General features: G+C 36.3%; 1 protein-coding gene across 25 annotated transcripts in view; it reads left to right on the top strand.

The window, feature by feature from the left end:
- The window catches only part of PIK3C2G (phosphatidylinositol-4-phosphate 3-kinase catalytic subunit type 2 gamma), a 510,504-nt gene extending 494,232 nt beyond the window's left edge, over positions 1–16,272 (top strand). For all 25 annotated transcript variants that reach the window (XR_011540000.1, XM_070619245.1, XM_070619233.1 and 22 more), the window contains 2 exons: positions 6,042–6,167; positions 15,717–16,272. Coding sequence is in view for 24 of the 25 variants with exons in the window: in XM_070619245.1 (XP_070475346.1) it covers positions 6,042–6,167; positions 15,717–15,869 (279 nt within the window). In the remaining variant the exon portion in view is untranslated. The remainder of the gene's footprint in view (positions 1–6,041; positions 6,168–15,716) is intronic.
- Positions 16,273–17,904: the final 1,632 nt, after the last annotated feature.

Raw genomic sequence — 17,904 nt, forward strand, 5'->3', positions numbered from 1 at the left:
TTAATTTGAAGCACACAACAAACCATATATCGCAAACACTTTTGTTGTACGTCTGTACTCTTATTGAACATTGTCATTTTGTAAAAAGACCTTCTTCATAATGGCCAGCCGGAATTTCAAAATTGCAATTTGGCAGGCACGTAAACGAAAAAATGCTTTTTTATTATACTGTTTTGTTTCTGGCATCGACCTCAGGTTTTGATAGTCCTATCATATTTTAATCATCGTCAGTTGATTTCTACCAAAGCCTATATCATCCTGTGATTGGAAACATTTAAGTTAAAAAAAACAGCTTGACGGAAAATTCTCATAAATTATTCATGAAAAAGATAATAACCTATTAAATACAGTTAAGCTTTGAATTAATCTACAGAAGTTACCAAAGTGTCTGATATTTTTAAACCGTGTATCTTCATCACATTCCTGATAAAACTTGATCTGGAAGAGTTCTTAATTTGAATCTGACAGTTTCCTTTGCATTCTTTTTAGAGAGTCAATATAGGGTAGTGGTTAAAAGCCAAAACCTATGAGCTTTATGGAAAAGCCTCTTCAACAAAATAAAGACAATAATACTGGCTCAGGGATTATTTTAAGCAAGTACTTTAAATAAACTAAATACTCATAATGTGGTAGCTATTATTGTTATTACTGTGTATGAAAAATAAATATCTTCCTCATATGCTCATATACAAATACTAAAGGGTTGCCAGCATACTCTACAATGTGAGATGATTTTATTTACTTTATAGTTTATCTTGTGCTTCATTTTTATACCAACATGCTACTAGTTACTTTTTTCTTGATTTTGATAAACTAACCATGTTTTCAAGATACTTTCATTCATTGACACAACAACAAAAGTAACATTGAAAGTCATTTGAAATGCTGTGTGCAATCCAGGGCAAGAAATGAAGGCAGAAAACTAGTGTATTTAATTATTCATACACTTAAAACAGTACCATTTAGAAGTCAACATTGTGAACAAAGATTTACTAATATACATACATACATTTTAATTTTTATAACCTCCAATGATAACCAAGTTAAGAATCCCCTGAGTTTTACTGATCAGTTGAGAAAGAAGTCTCTCCACCAGTGAATGCTAGAATATCCTAAGACCTTCATTTCCAATCTTTTCAACTAGAGGGATCTCTTTTTAAACTTTAAAAAAAATTGATTCCTCAGATGTCATTAAAGTCCCTTTGTTAGCTGATAAATTTAAGAAATATAAAGTAATTTTTAAAACTACTAAGAATACAGTAGTTCTTTTAAAATATTAAAATTGTGTTAACAAAAACACCTACATGTATTTGAAAAAATAGCAGCACATACGTATGAGATATATTTATTTCGTCTGGGAGTGCTTGGTGTTAATGTGGATCCAGCTCCCTATCTCCACCCAAAGGTCCCCATATGTCATTTCTCCAATTAAACTGAACATACCTATTTCTATTTCTCCCATGTACTCCACAAATTAGGGACAACTTGCATGAGGTTGAGAGAAGGCATGGGAATGTAGCACAAAAATATGGCTTTAGTTTACACTCCACCGTCTGTTAGGCCCCCAAGAAATTGTCAGGTCATCATTAGCTCCTAAAAGGAGATGTAAATAATCTGCCATGCTTGTTGTCAAGGAGATTTTTAAGGAGTTAAGTGGGAGAAGTGCAGAGAGGTGGGGAGGACTATCACAGAAGAGGAAACAAGGTCTCAGGAAAGGAGGACAGCTATTAGAGATCGTCTCCAAGTGACAGTGAGGATAATGACTAAGGATTCCTTCCAAGACAGTACAAGTAACTATGTTGTAAATCCAGTCTAGCTCCAATTGGGGCAAAAAGAGGTAAAAAAAAAAAAAAAAAAAAGGGTGGTAAGTATCTAATTGTCTAATACAATCTGAGAGATGCGATAAAGTCAAAGTTTTACAAGTGGAGCATTGAGATATTGGACATAACAAGCAATCATTAACACAGATGCTCCTAATCAACCACAAAACCCAACAATGTGCATGAGAAGATCAGCTCTGGCAGAGGGATGCCTTCAAACAGCTAAGTGTTCAGGGTGAATACGTAGGATAGACCTTGGAAACAGACCCTAAAATACATCCACCTTACCCTCTAGTGGATTTTTTATTGCTTGATATTGCAATAAGAAATGTTGCAATTATTAAGAGAAATTACTTAAACAAAATCCTAGAAAGTTAGGAAAACTTCTGATTTTTATCTTGCATTGTAAATAATGATTTAACAAATAGCTGTGAAGTACTTTCAAAGAGCTAGACACTGAACATACAGCTCATTCGTTCAGTCCTTTGATAACTATTTATTTAGTGTTCACTACATTCCAAGCACTGTGTTGGTGACAGGATTTCTATGAAAGAAAGGGACGCTATGAAAAGAAGTCATAGCTTTGAAAGGAACGGAAAGAGTAAGCTATAGGGAAGCCCAATCTCAAGTGAGGATTTTACATTTTTAATTAGAGATTCAGAAACATATCGGAAGCTTAGGAAGAAGGAACTGAGGATGGCATTCGGGGAGTAGGGTAGTAACCGATGCAGCAAAGCCCAAAGGAAATGTCGGGGGTCGGGAGGGGTGGGACAACAAGACGTGGATTTTCCTATTAAAGAATTTCAATCTATAAGGAAGATAACACATACGTAAAACTATTTTTAAAACATAGAAAATGATAAATACTTTAACAAAAAATCTAGAATATATAGAATTCAGAGTTAGTATGAGCAACAAAAATGAAGTTTAGTTGGCTTCACACCATCTTCTAAGCATGGTAAAATATATTAGCCAGAATTCTAGAAGAAAGCAGTAGTGCTGCTTGACTTTGGTCCACTGTGAATTAAAGAGTCCTCTGGGTGACACAAGGAAACTTCTCATTGTTTAGGTTGAGTGTCAGTCTAAGAACTCTGTATCCTCAAGCCTTATGGACTATTCAGGTCAAATTGTGAAGTCTTTGTGTAGGTCTAAAATGCAGCCAGAGTTAAAATCCTAGGGTAAGACATTTAGACAAGTAGGACTTATTTAATCATTTTAAAATAAAATTTAATTCATATAAACGTAAGGGCAAAGGGTGAAATGAATATTGATGAGAAGACAGCTGGTGATTTCTTTAATAAATTAGCTGATATCTTTAAGGAGCAGCATATAGTGCCAGTAAGAAGAGGAAAAAGATAATGTTAGTAAGACAACTGCTTTAGAAAAAAAAGTTAAAAGATTCTCTTAAAGACTTGAGAAATCAGTGTCTGCATTTAAAGCTACTAAAGACACACTAAGCCTGATGCTCAGATCTGATGCACCCCTGACTTAAACAGAAACCTGTGCTGTTCTGTTATTCTAAAAACTCTCAGGATATTCAAGGACCTGGTCAAGGTCACTAACTTGGAAACAGAAGCCCAAACCTTCAGTTGCTAAATGTTTAGTGGAGGCTGGTAGACAAAATATTTTTTCCCTTCTATGATTGGGAGTTTATTCTTCAGGCAGTGGAGGATTCTTGAATGTTCTGAGAAGGAAAGTGACATGATCAAAGCAGCTTTACAGGAACATTAAATACAACAGTGATACACATGAATGAAAGAAAGAAGTGGGAAGTCTGGGGCTTAAAAAGTGATTGAAATCAAGTTATAATGAGTTAGGAAATAAAGATCTGTGGTGGCAGATGAACTGGGGCAAAAAGAGAGGATATTGATCTTCTTACATACTTAGATTTGAAAATCAATGACAAGGGAGACACTAGAGAAAAGAAATAGTATCATTTAATAGAATTTTAATGAGTTGGAAAAATCTGTTTTGGAGTGTTGAAGAAGGATAGAAGATGGATTTTTGTTAGAGTTTATAAAAGGGTGCCAAGAAGACATCCAGGTGGAAATATTCACAGATCACTAGGCTAGGATTCTAAGGATGAACTAGAGATTCTTATTTGGGAATCAGCTACATTAGCGGTTCTCAATTGGGGTCGAACTTTGCCCCCCAGTGACGTTTTGCAATGTCTGGAGACATTTTTGGTTATCAGAACTGGGAGGATGGTGCTACTGGAATCTGGTAGTTAGAGATCAGTGATGCTGTTAAAGCATCCTCAATGCACTGAACTACCCCCTACAACAAATTATCTGGCCCCAAATGTCAATAGTGCCAAGGTTGAGAAATCTTGCTCATAAATGTCATAGTACCCTATGGATATCTTGTCCAATCGGTGCATATAGTACGCTCATGTTTATTTTATAAAAAATCAAAATAGTATCAAACATTTATTGAGTCTTACTCTATTTCAGGCACTGTCCTGACATTACATGATTTATTTAATCTTTTAAATGCTATGAGATAGGTATCACCTTTATCCTCAATTAACAGATAGGAAACTGATCCGCTGAAAAAGTTAAGATACCTGCCAAAAGCCACATAGCTCGCAAATTTAGAAGCACAGATTGCAATCCAAAAGCCCACTTCTAGAACCATGATTCTAACCACTAAGTTGGAGCATACAGTGATCATAGGTATGGTATCCTCAAGTCCCATGGCAGACAAGAGAGAGAATTACACAGAGCAAAAACACTTTACTCCCTTCACTCTTATCACCAAAAGAAAAAGAAAAATCCACTTTCTCAAATATTAGTAGCAATGTGTTTCTGTGTCATTGAATGTTTCATTACGCCAATGATGCATTTCAGAGCTCCTCGTCCAAGGGAGAGTTTCAAGTGGGGGAAGGGTACCATGAGCTCCATCTAAAGCAGCAGTTTTAACAGTCTTAGCATTTTGACATATGGATATGTCCAGATGTATTTTATCTAATTTGTGAGTAATAATAAAAAGCCAAATTTCCTAATGATATAATTTTGCCACATAAATTAGAACTGAATAAAAGTTAGTCCTATAATATATATTGTATTTTTTTCACTTTCCAATATGCTTTTTTGAATGCCAAAGAAAGATATAAAATCAAAGCTAATGACGGGGGTGGCACTGGATGGGTCATATGTGAATGTAATTGTATAATTCAGAGCATTAAAATATATTTGTTGAAAATTACCAATTTAATAGTTAGAATGTAGTCAACAAAATAAGCATGTAATTCCTCATTTGACTTTTAAATCATCTTTTAAAATATAAATTATAAAAACATTTCTCATTTTATCAAGCTAGGTATTCAGAGTTTTAGTACAATTTACTCTCCATTTGGTGAAGATCAGAAAAAGAGACCCCACTTGTTTGAAGTATGGTGGTTTCCAAGTTTTCAAAACAATAAGCTCATTCTTCAAATGACGTATTAAGAAATAAATATATCCATAGTGAGGGAGGATAGAAAAGAAAGAGAGAAGTTCTGAAGCTAGAATGAGACAGCTGGGTGGAGGGTAGGTTGGACAAACTGGAGAGGGTGCGCCCAGAGATCTACCCTTTTGGCATCATTGATCTACCCATCAGGCAGTAATTTAGGCAATTTGGGGGGGCTCCACAGAACACAATTTTAAAAGGATTATCCAATATATTTTAGGGTAATTTCGATAAAACTATTATAACTATCTTAAAATCTTCTAAGTATATTAAACTTGTAGGTCTAATTGATATTTTAATTAAATTCTGCTTTAAAATGTGATATTATATAACGTGCATACATATATCATTAGATACTTCATCTTAATTTATGTTAAACTCAAATTTTCTGATTTTCAAGTGGTGCACAGTGTCCTGAGGTGCTTAACTCCTATCTCTGCCTGTGGCTAGCGTTCCTCTCTTGACCATTTCTGTCAAAAATGCAAATTTAATTTTTACTGTAAAAGAACAAGTAAATTATATTTAATGGGCTTTTAAATATAGTTCTCTGACACGATACTTAATTTAAGATGGATAATTTTACTCTTTGAAACTGTACTTGGGGATTATTTTTGAGCAATGATGTATTTCTTTTGATTGCTCTCTTATTTTCTGATAAACAGTTACTGTTATAAATCTTGATCCTGCCTTTGGTCTAGATATTTAGTAGTTATGTATTTGTTTTCTTTGATAGCAACATGCATTAATATTTATAACCATTTTCCTTTGCAGCATCTCCCAGATGGCTCTGCGCCCAGTGCACATGTTGAATTTTATCTTTTACCATATCCCAGTGAAGTTCGTAGGAGGAAAACAAAACCTGTTCCAAAGTGTACCGACCCCACTTACAATGAAATTGTAAGTATGATTCATCTCTCATCCAGTCGTTTTATATTTTTCTTACCATTTTTCAGTTTAACAACCAAATATGGAAAATACACAGTAGTTGGCAGCATTATTCCATAAAGGGAAGATATTTCCCAAAAGAGCCACTGTGTGCTGATCACTGTTCTGGATGCTGTGAGAACTGGAAAACACAGATACTGCTTATGACATTGCTTATGAACTGATTTTCAAATTGTGGCTAGCCTCAAATACCAAGGGCCCAAGACTATATGGTATTTGCTTTACCTACTAACATTATCCCTGACTTCATCTTATTTTCTCTAACTTTATGTTCCTTTACCTGATTTTCCTTACCTAATAACTTTATCATAGTCTAACCTGTGTGTAACAATAGACTTCACAAAATCTGCTTTGAAAAACTGAAAAAAATAAACAAGTACAAAACACACATTAAAATAAAGTGAATTTACATTAGATACAGTTCTCTGATCTGTTTGTATCATACAGTTTGAACATCCAATCCCCTAATTCTCTCTAAGGCAAACTTTACATTTATTCTCTTGATTCCATCTTTCCCATCTCCTGCGCGCCTTACCCAGTTGATTATTTGCTTGCCTTTTCTTGAGGCTCTCTCATCCACTGGATCCTCAAGTCAGAAATCTTAAAAAAACAAAGCAAACTCCTCCACTCAGCCTTTCTAAAGCCTTTCCTTCCCTATCACCTCCAAACTTTTGCAAAATTAACTTAAACATTTCCTGCTCTCACCTCGTTAATTCCTTTTCATCCATTAATCCTTTGCAGCATGGATTCTGACCTTAACTGATACTCCTTTATTCAAGTGGCATCAATAGGCTCCTAACTGCTCAATCCGGTGAGCCCTCAGGCTATCCTCTCCCCATGACTGTTGACTGTGCCTTCTTTCTTGACACCTTCCTTTGATTCTTGAGTTCTGCCTTTTCTTAATTCCCGTCCATCTTCTCTAGCAACTTCTTCATTTTCCTTCATTGCCATTCTTCCTCTGAAAATACTATTTGTGAGTTCCATGATCCACCCTCATCTCCTCTTGATATATATGCTGTATATATACACAATCTTATGTATCCACAGATTTTCATTTATCACCTATATGTAGATTGCATCTGAATTTAATCCTCAAGCACTGACTTCTCTCCTAAACTTTTGACCTGTGCGTCTGCCTGATAACTGAAGAGCTCCATCTAAATGTCTCCTAGGCACTTTTAAACCAGGCTTTCCTCCCTCCCCCATTTGCCATCTCAAAAGATACCTTTTAATGACACCACCCTCTCCCTACTCGCATGTCCAACCAACCCCCAAGTTTTGTCAGCTCTACATGTGCAGCCACCTGCCTCTTAAATCCGTCATCTCCTCACTGTCCCATTGCTACTTCTTTGTCTGGGGTCCTTGTGACTTTGGGTATTACAGTAGCCTCCTCTCTGCCTCTTATCTTGTGTTTCTCGATTAAATCATTCACATTTCTACCTAAAGCGTCTTTCAAAAGCTAGTCATATTTATTATTCTCCTATTTAAATTTTTTTCAAAGATTCCTCACTGCCTACTGGATAATGTCCAATGTCCTAAGGGCTGTGAATGCCCTAATGAAGGGCGTTAAAACTTGACTCAGTAATTCTCCTGAGTTGTCTCTTGGAGCAATATCATCCTCATACACTTTTTAAAAATTTTTGTTTTGAGATTGTAGATTCACGTGCAGTTTGAGGAAATAATACAGAGAGAATTCAAATAGCCTTCAACAACTTTCCTGCAGTGGTAACATCTTGCATGACTAGAGAACAATATCACAAACAGGAAATTGACATTGGTATAATCCACTGAACTTCCCTCCCTCTAAAGCCCCTCTACCCACTGGCAATTACTAATCTGTTCTCCATCTCTATAATTTTGTCATTTCAAATGTTATATAAATAGAATCATACAGTTTGCCATGTTTTGAGATTCTTTTTTCGTTCACCATAATTCCCTAGAGATTCATCCAAGTATCATGATTCATGATGTATCAATAGTTTGTTTCTTTTCACAGCTGAGTAGTAGTCTGGTCTGGAGGTATGACAGTTTCTTTAACTGTTCACCCGTTAAAGAGCATCTGGGTTATTTCTGGTTTGGGGCTGTTGCAAAAAAGCTGCTGTGAACATTGATGTATAGGTTTTTATGTAAACATAAGTTGTAATTTCTCTAAGATAAATGCTCAAGATGTAATTACTGGGATATATGATAGTGGCATATTTAGTTTTATAAGAAACTGCCATTTTTTTTTCTATACCATTTTACACTCCCACTGGCAATGTATGAGTGATCCGGTTTCTCTGCCTTTTTGCCAGCATTTGGTGTTATCACTATTTCTAATTTTAGTTATTTTGATAGGTATAGTAGTTTTAATTTGTGTTTACCTAATAACCAAGAGCGCTAAATTTCTTTTCATGTGCTTATTTACCATCTGTATATGCTCTTTGGTGAAATATCACTTCATTTCTTTGCTCATTGTCTAATTGGACAGCTTGCATTTCTACTGTTGAGTTTTGAGAGTTCTTTATATATTATGAATACTAGTCCTTTGTCAGATATGCGGTTTGCAAATATTTTCTCCCAGTCTGTAGCTTGTCTTTTCATCCTCTTCTCAGGGTCTCTCACAGGGTAAAAGTTTTTAATTTTGATGACATCCAGTTTATCATTTTTTGTACAGACCATGTATTTGATGTCAACTCTAAGAACTCTTCACCAAGCACTAAGTCCTGAAGATTTTCTTCTGTTTTTTCTAAATGTTTTGTAGTTTTACATTTTATGTTTAAGTCCATTATCCCTTTTGAGTTAATTTTCTAATAAAGTGTGAGGTTTAGGTTGGTTCTTTTCTTTTTTGGCTTATGAATGCCAATTACTCCAGCACCATTTATTGAAAAGGCAGTTTTTTCTCTATTGAATGTCCTTTACACTTTGCCAAAAATAAGTCAGAAGTATTTATGTGCCCATGTCCTTTTATCAGCCCACAGTTGGTCATAGTCTGAAGTCACATCAGACAGTTTGTCATTCCCTGAATGGTCCCTATGACCTCTGTGATGGAGCTCATGCAGCAATTCACCCCTCCTGCTCTTCTCTTCTGACTTTGAGGCTTACCTCAGATGTGAACTCTGTGAAGCATTGTCTCCTCCTGAACTCTTAGAGCACACTTACCATCTTTTACTTCGTTTTTCATGTTTTTTAATTCTGGTATATTGTAAACTTCTTGAGAACAAGGACAATGTCTTATCTTTCTTGGTATCTTTAAAAGTTAATCACTTCTAAAAAGATTTGTGGAATTAAATATTTGGGTTAGTTTTTTAAGGGACACTTTATGAGTGTATATAAAATGTAAAACTATATATGTATATATATAATTTAGTAAGGAAAGATTTTTTGACATTTTATTTTTTTTCATGTTGTCAACAGCTACAGCTACAGATATCTATCTTCCAAAAATATATCACTAGTTTCCATACTTTTTGAATGCAAAACCCCCCTACATCAATATCAAGAAACTTCTCAGACTCCATACTCTCCTTCAACATTTGTAATCTAAGAAAACATATAATGACAAAAAGCCACTAACAATTCGGGAGTTTAAACAAATTTGTGTTTTATTTATTCCAAGCTATATGTATTATTAAAAAACAGTAGCAAATACACATATATGGAGATTGTTTTATAATGCTCATTGTGTCTATAAATTTTCTGATAGTTTACAATAATTCTGGACCTTCACACATTTATGACCCACTGATTAGAAATCACTGCAATACTTTCTCCATCAGCCTATACTTGTAGCTTGAACATACACTGTATGTACTTTGAACATATTTAAAATTGCTTCAAAAACAGTAGTCCGTATGCTATGCATAGCACACTCCAATGTAGACATAACTCAAATGAACAGAAGTGTGAATTAATGTGTGTATAGGTGACTATTTTAATGATCATCATATCATATAAAAAAGTTTGGCATGGAAGCTGGTTGAATTTAGAAAACCATGGGGGAGAAAAAACTGTAATGTTTTAATTTTTCTCCCATTATGTTCTGTGTCTGTATTAATACAACACAGACTTTTATTTATAAGAATTGCAAAAAAATATAGTTTTAATACTAGTTTTAGCTCTGGTTTTACTTTCTCTTGCCTTCAGCTGTGATGTACACCCATCTCTGTGCCAAAGCCCTCAATTATTTCTGTGCATCCTCAGCAACACCTTGTATATGCTTTCTAGGGAGGCCAGTAAGTTATCACATGGCATCTACCTTGTTCTTAATTTCTCCCCTGCTTTGCTTTCTGAGTACTGCTACATCAGCCACTCAGCACAGCTGGGATTTCTCCAAATGCCAAAGCTGTGCAATGTTCTGGGAAGTGGGAGAGAATGACCTTGCTCCCCTTTTTATATAAATTTCTTAGAGGAATACAAAGGGGATATTCCATGGTATCACCAATGTCTTATAAAGCGTTTAATGAAAATAGTTTTCATTTTTATTCATAGCCCTCTCTCTCTCTAATGCCTAGACCTGAGAGAAGCTGGGTCAGGGACACTGCCAAGTGTCCCCTTAGTATCTGTAGGGGGGGAATACATTTCCTCTTCCAAAATGGGGGTTCGTCTGGCCGGAGAACGAATTAAATTCGCATGAGACAGAATAGCAGGAGAAAATGAAACAAAGCTTTATGAGGAACCATGGCCCGGGGCCTTTCTTCCCGAAGGAAGAAAGGACACGGAAGAAGTGGGGTGCACAGAGTGGTTATATACCCCCAAACAGGGTGTTTCACATATGATTGAAATGTCCCTTTTACAACAGTCATGAGGCTGCTCTGTCAGCACAGCCCTTGATGGAAACGGCAGATAGGTCTGCTGTCCCAGTGAAGGCCACAAGGTGGCAGGTGTGTTGCCTCGGGCTGGGGGGGTGGGTCACAGATGAGCGCCTCAATTGGTTCCCAGCCTAAAGAAAGATGCTTAATCTTTAAGGAGATGCCAACGTTGGGAGGGGGAAGGAAGTCAGTTACAGGAGGTTACCAGACAAGCACAATAAAATGCAGATTTAAGTCCTTGCCTTTGGTATTGATTAAAAGTTTCTAGAGAGAAGGTCATCTCCTTTCTTCTTCCTGGTACAGAGAGGGAGGCACCTTTTACAGTTAGAGATTTACCTTACAAATGTAAACGTGTCCTAACAAAAGGCAAGTTCCATTCCTCAGAGCCTCCTTCCCTGTCCCAGTTTATCAAAAGCAATCAGCCTCAAATAATCCTGATGCCAAAGAGACATATCTTGGGGTGGCCAATTTCAGGTCCCTACATATCCAACCTTCAGATACTGAAGCTTTGATACAAGGCCAAGCTTGTCTACTTGACACTTCCCAGAGTGACTCCCAACAGGCTGTGTCCACAGTCTCCCTGAGAACCCCCACCATATGCACATCCCTGTGGTAGATATGACTGGGCTCAAGGTGGGGCGGGGCTGGCAGTAGGAATGCTCATGGAATGGCCCTACAGCCTCTAAGCAGAGCTGGGATTCTGGCTCCAATGCCCTTACTCTTTTGGGTCCTCTATGTTTGGCATCTGGTAAAAACCATCATTTTTTAAATGATTCATTAGAAATACAGATTCTATCTTGTAACAGGATTATATTATTATAGTCAGTGTATTTTTTATGTTGTATTTTATTAGATCTTATCCAATATAAAGTGATGCAGGGTTGGTGAGCCGAGGAGTCGAAAGAAAGATTTCTTAGACTCTTAAGATCTGGCAGTAGTGCTCTTTTATTTAGAGAGTAGAATAGCATGGGGACAGGACCCATGGGCAGTCAGAGCTCTTGCTGCTGCCCTGAGTTGAGGGTTAGGGCTAAATTTAAGGCATAGGTATGTGAGTCATCTCTTTACAAAGACAAAGGAAAGAACATGAAAAAAAGTTAAAATGGTATCAGTGCAGGTGGGGTCTGGTCGTTGGGTGATCCCATGACTTTTAGACAAGAATCAAATCGGATTAAGTAAAGGTCAGAAGCCACCACCCTAAATCAGTTACATTAGATTGCCAGACAGCAACCAACTTAAGTTCTTGCTTTCCCCATTAAGAGTTTCTAGGGATAAGGTCATCTCTCTTCTTCTTCCTGGTACAGAGAGGGAGGCACCTTTTACAGATAGAGATTTACCTTACAAATGTAAATGTGTCCCAACAAGGGCAAGTTCCATTCCCCAGAGCCTCCTTCCCTGTCCCAGTTTATCAAAAGCAATCAGCCCCAAACAATCCCGATGCCAAAGAGACACATCCTGGGGTGGCCAATTTCAGATCCCTACAAGGTCATCCCCCATTCCTTCACAAACGCAAATGTCTCTCAAAAGGGCAAGCAAAATTCCAGTCCTCGGAGCCTGCTTCTCATCTGTAGTTTTAAAAATAACCAGCCTAAAATCCTCGTCATAAAGTATAAAGGGGAAATTAGAAAGGACAGGACAAGAACATTCTATGTGTTCTACATACCTTAAAATATCTTGCAGACTGTGCATGATTATCCAGCACAGCGCTAGGTGTATCGAACACTCAGTGAGCAATAGCTGTTGTTATGTGTATCGTCCTCTCATTTGATATTCACAACATGATGAAAATTCTATTCGTACATGAGATATTGAGACCCCCAAGGTCATACGTTTTGACCAGATTCATGTAACTAGATTTCAAGTCCAGAACTGCTGATCCCAAAGCCCATATTGACCCCACTCAACTATGCTGTGCTATCCCTCCCTCTCTCCGCCCACAGAGTTCCCCTGTTCTCACTGGTTTTGAACTCTCCCTTTCATCGTCCTGCCTCCTCACACCTCTTCCCACCAGCACTAGACACATTTCCATTTCCATATTATTGTTCTCCCATTGCAATCATTAAAATACACTTTAGAATTATCTGCTAGACCCTAGTGTCAAATAACATACGGTAAGTGCTTGTATATAATGTAATAGATATTAATTACCCTAAACAATGCTTTTCTGCTTGATGTAATAATTTCAAACCTACAAATTTAATATTTGTCAGAAGGCAATGAAGACTTGGCATGTGCCTATGGGTAAAAAGTATTATAAGGTGAAATTAAAAGATCTGTGCATTTTTGGTTCTGTTTATGTGAAGGCAGAATACCTATTAAATCATTTGGTGATAAAGTCTCAAAGAATGTAGTCATCTGTGTACTCCCACTAATTATTCATTGCACAGTAAGAAAAGACTGCTTATTTTTTTAATGTTATGGATGCAGTAAAGCAGTTAACATAGATATATATCATCTATGATGTGCAATGATTACATGTTTATAAAACTTCAGTAACGTTTAAGGAAATAACTTTTGCATAATGAAGCACGGGGAAAAAGATCAATAAAGCAATTTAGACTTTTGAGTTCAAATGTTTATATTTTAACCTGGAAGGCAATTAATTCCTAAGTCATTTCTCGAGAATTTCAGCTTGCTAAATACCTGGGAGACTCGATTCTGTTTAGAACTGTTTTCTCCAGTCAACTAATGCAAAATACCAAAAAACAGCTGTTCTTTTTTGTGTGTTTGATGGATCTTTTTTAGCTATCATTTATTAGTGTTTAATATGTAGTAGGCTTTGTAGTAAGGCTTATATTCATTATCTCATTTATTCTACTCCACTTCACAATGCTAAAAGGTAAATATTATCATCACCATTATGCAAATAAGAAAACATATGGTTGACAAAACTTCCATGTAAATATAAATTATTGATATGTTTCTTAGAAATTTACATCTTTAGGACTTGTTTATATGATTCAGAGTTCTTAAGCCAGACTTTTCCAAAGGCCTAATGCTTAGAATTATTCCATTTTTTGACTTCACATATGGTAACACTTTGAGGTCCCTTTCATCTACTTTTTCTGTAAAATAGGAGATGAATTCATCTGCTGAAAGTGTTGTGGGGAGGAAAATGAGGGATAATTTAGACAGTTCAAAATAGCCTCTGTAGAGAAAAGGAAAAGGAGCTTACTCTGAAGTCCTGGAAAGATAAGAGTCCAGAAGGAGAGAGTGGTTCACAGAGCCCATGCTGGGCACCCCATTGGCAGTTAAAGAAGATAAATTACAGTGCTAGAATTTTGAGATTTTTAAGACAGCCCTTAAAATCCTTAACCATCCCAGGGGAACTCAATAAATGAAATGGAATAATTTGAATAAGCAGTCCTAAGCAACTTAAAAGATAATCTGTTTGGAATGGGAGTAAGATTCTAGAAGAGGAGGTAGCCAGGGGCTGTCAGGTGAAGCAGGGTAGACTGGATTAACATATTATATTGCATCTCATGTCCCTTGATTGATTTATTATTTACTTGATAAGTAAATCATTGTTCAAAGCAGCTAACAGATTGATCTGGAACGGAATTTCGTTGATAACTTAATGGGTTCATACGTGGTAGGTGAATGCGGTGTGACAGACCAGAATCCACATCCCTACACCCTGAGAAGGTCTCCAAATAGACTCAAAGGGCTTCCTTCTCAAGTTGTTTCCTCTGTTTTTTGCATATATAAAGAACACTTCTTTCTATCTTGTAGCTTGGCTATAAAAAGCAAGCAAGTTAGTAGCAGTGTATGAAACTCTTTTTCGAAAATAAATGTGTTCTAAGGAGTTTCCCTGGCAACCATGTTGGATTTACACACAGCTCTTCCCTCCTTTCATGATGGGTAACTAATTTCTTGATAGTACTACACTTTTAAATTTTCTTTACCACTGCAGGCAACCAGTGGTAATGCCTGTGACTTACTTCTCGTATATTATAAAACACAGTTGAGCAGATGCCTTTTTTAAAAAGTTACTTGACTAGTAAGTAGAAAAGAGCACGATGCAAAACTGTACATACAGCATAATTACAGCTCAGATTCTTAAAAAGTGGTTATATATAGAAAACAAAAAGAACATCAAAATGTTAACTGTAACTATCTCCCAATGGTAGAAAATAGATTTTTTCCTTTCTTTTTTGCTCTTTTTTATTTCATCCATATTTTATTTAATGAACATGTATTTTCATAATTAAAAATTAAGCAATTTTAAACAAAATAACATAACAGCAGAGTGACTTCTTCACATGTAGAAGGAAATATTGTTGTACTGCATTAAATTAGCACAAAGAAATCATGGAGATTGGTCTGCTTTCCTTACTAGCCTTCAGCAAACAAAGATAGTGTTCAAGTTCCCACGTTGCACAGGAAATTCAAGAACAGTTAAAAGGTGATGGGTATTTAAATTTCTTCCTAGAGAATAATTTACAGTCTTATTAAATTTGGGATGAACAATTATTAATGGAATCAGAGTAAATTCTAAGCTTCTTAGAGAAATGTCTGCTATTAAGCTCCATTTGTTAGCAGAAGCTTTGGCTTTTCAGAATTAGAGTTAGAAATGAAAGGTTCTAACAACTTTAGCCTATCCATTCCAAGGTACAAGATATTAGCAGCTAAACGTTTTTATTAAAAGTATTTTTTTTAACAGATGCATTTAAGCATATCTGATTTATATTTTCATTATTCTCTCCCTTTTCAGGTGGTTTATGATGAAGTCACAGAGCTCCAGGGACGTGTCTTAATGCTTATTGTGAAGAGCAAAACCACATTTGTGGGAGCAATTAACATCCAACTCTATAGTGTCCCACTAAATGAAGAAAAATGGTATCCACTAGGAAACAGTATAATTTGACCGTTGCTATGAATGTATGCATTATTTATTAACTACTTGTACTTTCTTCACTTCTGGGCCTCTCTATCACAAGAGCAAGACATTTTCGTTGTCAAAGATAGCATAGTGTACTAAGGACACAAGGAAAAGAAATCAGAATCAGTCTTTTAGTTAGTTATTCTCTGCCTGTGTTTTATTGTTTCCTTAGAATCTTTTCTCCTTAAATAGAGTGCCAATTTATTGTGTAAAATTCAATATGTAAAATAATAAAAGGACACTTAATTTTAATTCATCTTTTAAATCAAATACGTGTTGTTCACATTGTCTGTTAATTGTGTGCTTATGGTTAAAAGCAATACTTTTAATGTACTTTCCAAGAAAGACAAGCAAATAAATAAACTTTATCGGTTAATTCAAGACTAAATGTATCTGTAACAGATTTTTAAAATTTGAATTAAATATATGTAGCTACATTCCCACTTGTAATCCTATTAATTAAGGAGATTGGTAAACTCCAGCAGAATGCTATATCATTTTGCATCAGAAAAATAAAACATAAATGCTTGAAATTCTTAAATCCAATTTTGGAAGAAACTCCTTTGCAGTTTTTCACCCTCTTTAATACCAATCAATTCATCCTTACTGGATTTCACCCAACCAGAGGCATGATCACATTTTAAACTTCATTATCCCCTAACTCCAAGACTCATAATGTGAAACTCCCCTTTAATGAAACCTATTCTCTCTGAACATCAAGAATTTTCTTTGTTTTTGAACCTACTTTCATACTCATCAGGACCTGGTGCCTGGTCTGGGCTGATTTGGTCTCATTTTAAAACATGAGTAAATAATCCTACGGATTTCTACCTGCAAAGTAGGTACAACTCAAGGCATTATGCCGGATTCTTTACGAGAATCAAATAGGATTTTTTTTAATCCCAACCACTTAAATTGCTAAAATAATTTTTTAAACCCTTAAGTTATTTAATATTTTGCTGTGTATGAATGTAAAAGTAATTTAAGCTCTTTTATATTGTCGTCTACATAACCGTGTAAACATGTAAAAGACTGTGCATTTACTCATTGAAAATATTTGAGTGCCTGGTCTGGGCTGATTTGGTCTCATTTAAAAACATGATCCTGTAAGTCAAGTAAGCCATTAACGCTGCTGGGCAATTATTCTGTATGTTCCAGGTCCATTCACTCTCCCATTCTGCCAGATAATGACTATGCACCCTTCTCTCTGCTGAAACCCCAGCACCTCCTACCCTAATCCTTACTCTCAGCTGATGACTTTGTTTCCTGCTTCACTTAGAGATTGGAATCAATCAAGAGAAAACCTCCACAGATTGCACTCTGCATCTACTCACGTAGCAGATTCTATGTTCCACCTTCCTGCTTCTTATCATAGAAAAGATACCTATGCTCCTACCCAAAACCAATCTCTCAACTTGTACATTTGATCCCAGCTCCTCTCACCTACTCACAAACATTCCTGGAATTCTATTCAAAAGCATCATTTCTTTATTCTCTACTGGAAAATTCTCTTCAGCATACAAGCGTGATGTTACATGGTTACATGATGTTACAACCATTATAAGAAACTTCTAAGCTCCCCACTTCCCCTTCCAAATACTGACTCATTGCCCTGCCCCTCTTTGCAGTAAAACTTTTCAAGATGGTTGTCTCTACTCTCTGTTTACAGTTTCTTTCCTTGCATTTATTTCTCAGACCCATTCCAAGGGAGTGTTTGCCCCCAACACTTCAACAAAACTCCTTTTGTCAAGATCCCTACTGACCTCCACATAGCTAAATTTAAAGGCCAATCTTCAGCCCCAATCTGACCTTACATATCAGCAGAGTTTGACACAATCAGTACCTCTATCTTCCCCAATACTCGTTCTTCACTTGGCTTCCAAGACATCCCACCCTCATGTGCTTTCCTTCTATGCCGTTGGTCCCTTCTTCTCAGTCTTCTGTGTGGAAACATCCTCTTCTCCACAACCTCCAAAGACAGAATGTCCTGGGGCTAACTCCTTGGTCCTCTTCTCCGTCA

The sequence above is a fragment of the Equus przewalskii genome, chromosome 5, assembly GCF_037783145.1.
Source record: "Equus przewalskii isolate Varuska chromosome 5, EquPr2, whole genome shotgun sequence".
Classification (NCBI taxonomy): Eukaryota; Metazoa; Chordata; class Mammalia; order Perissodactyla; family Equidae; genus Equus; species Equus przewalskii.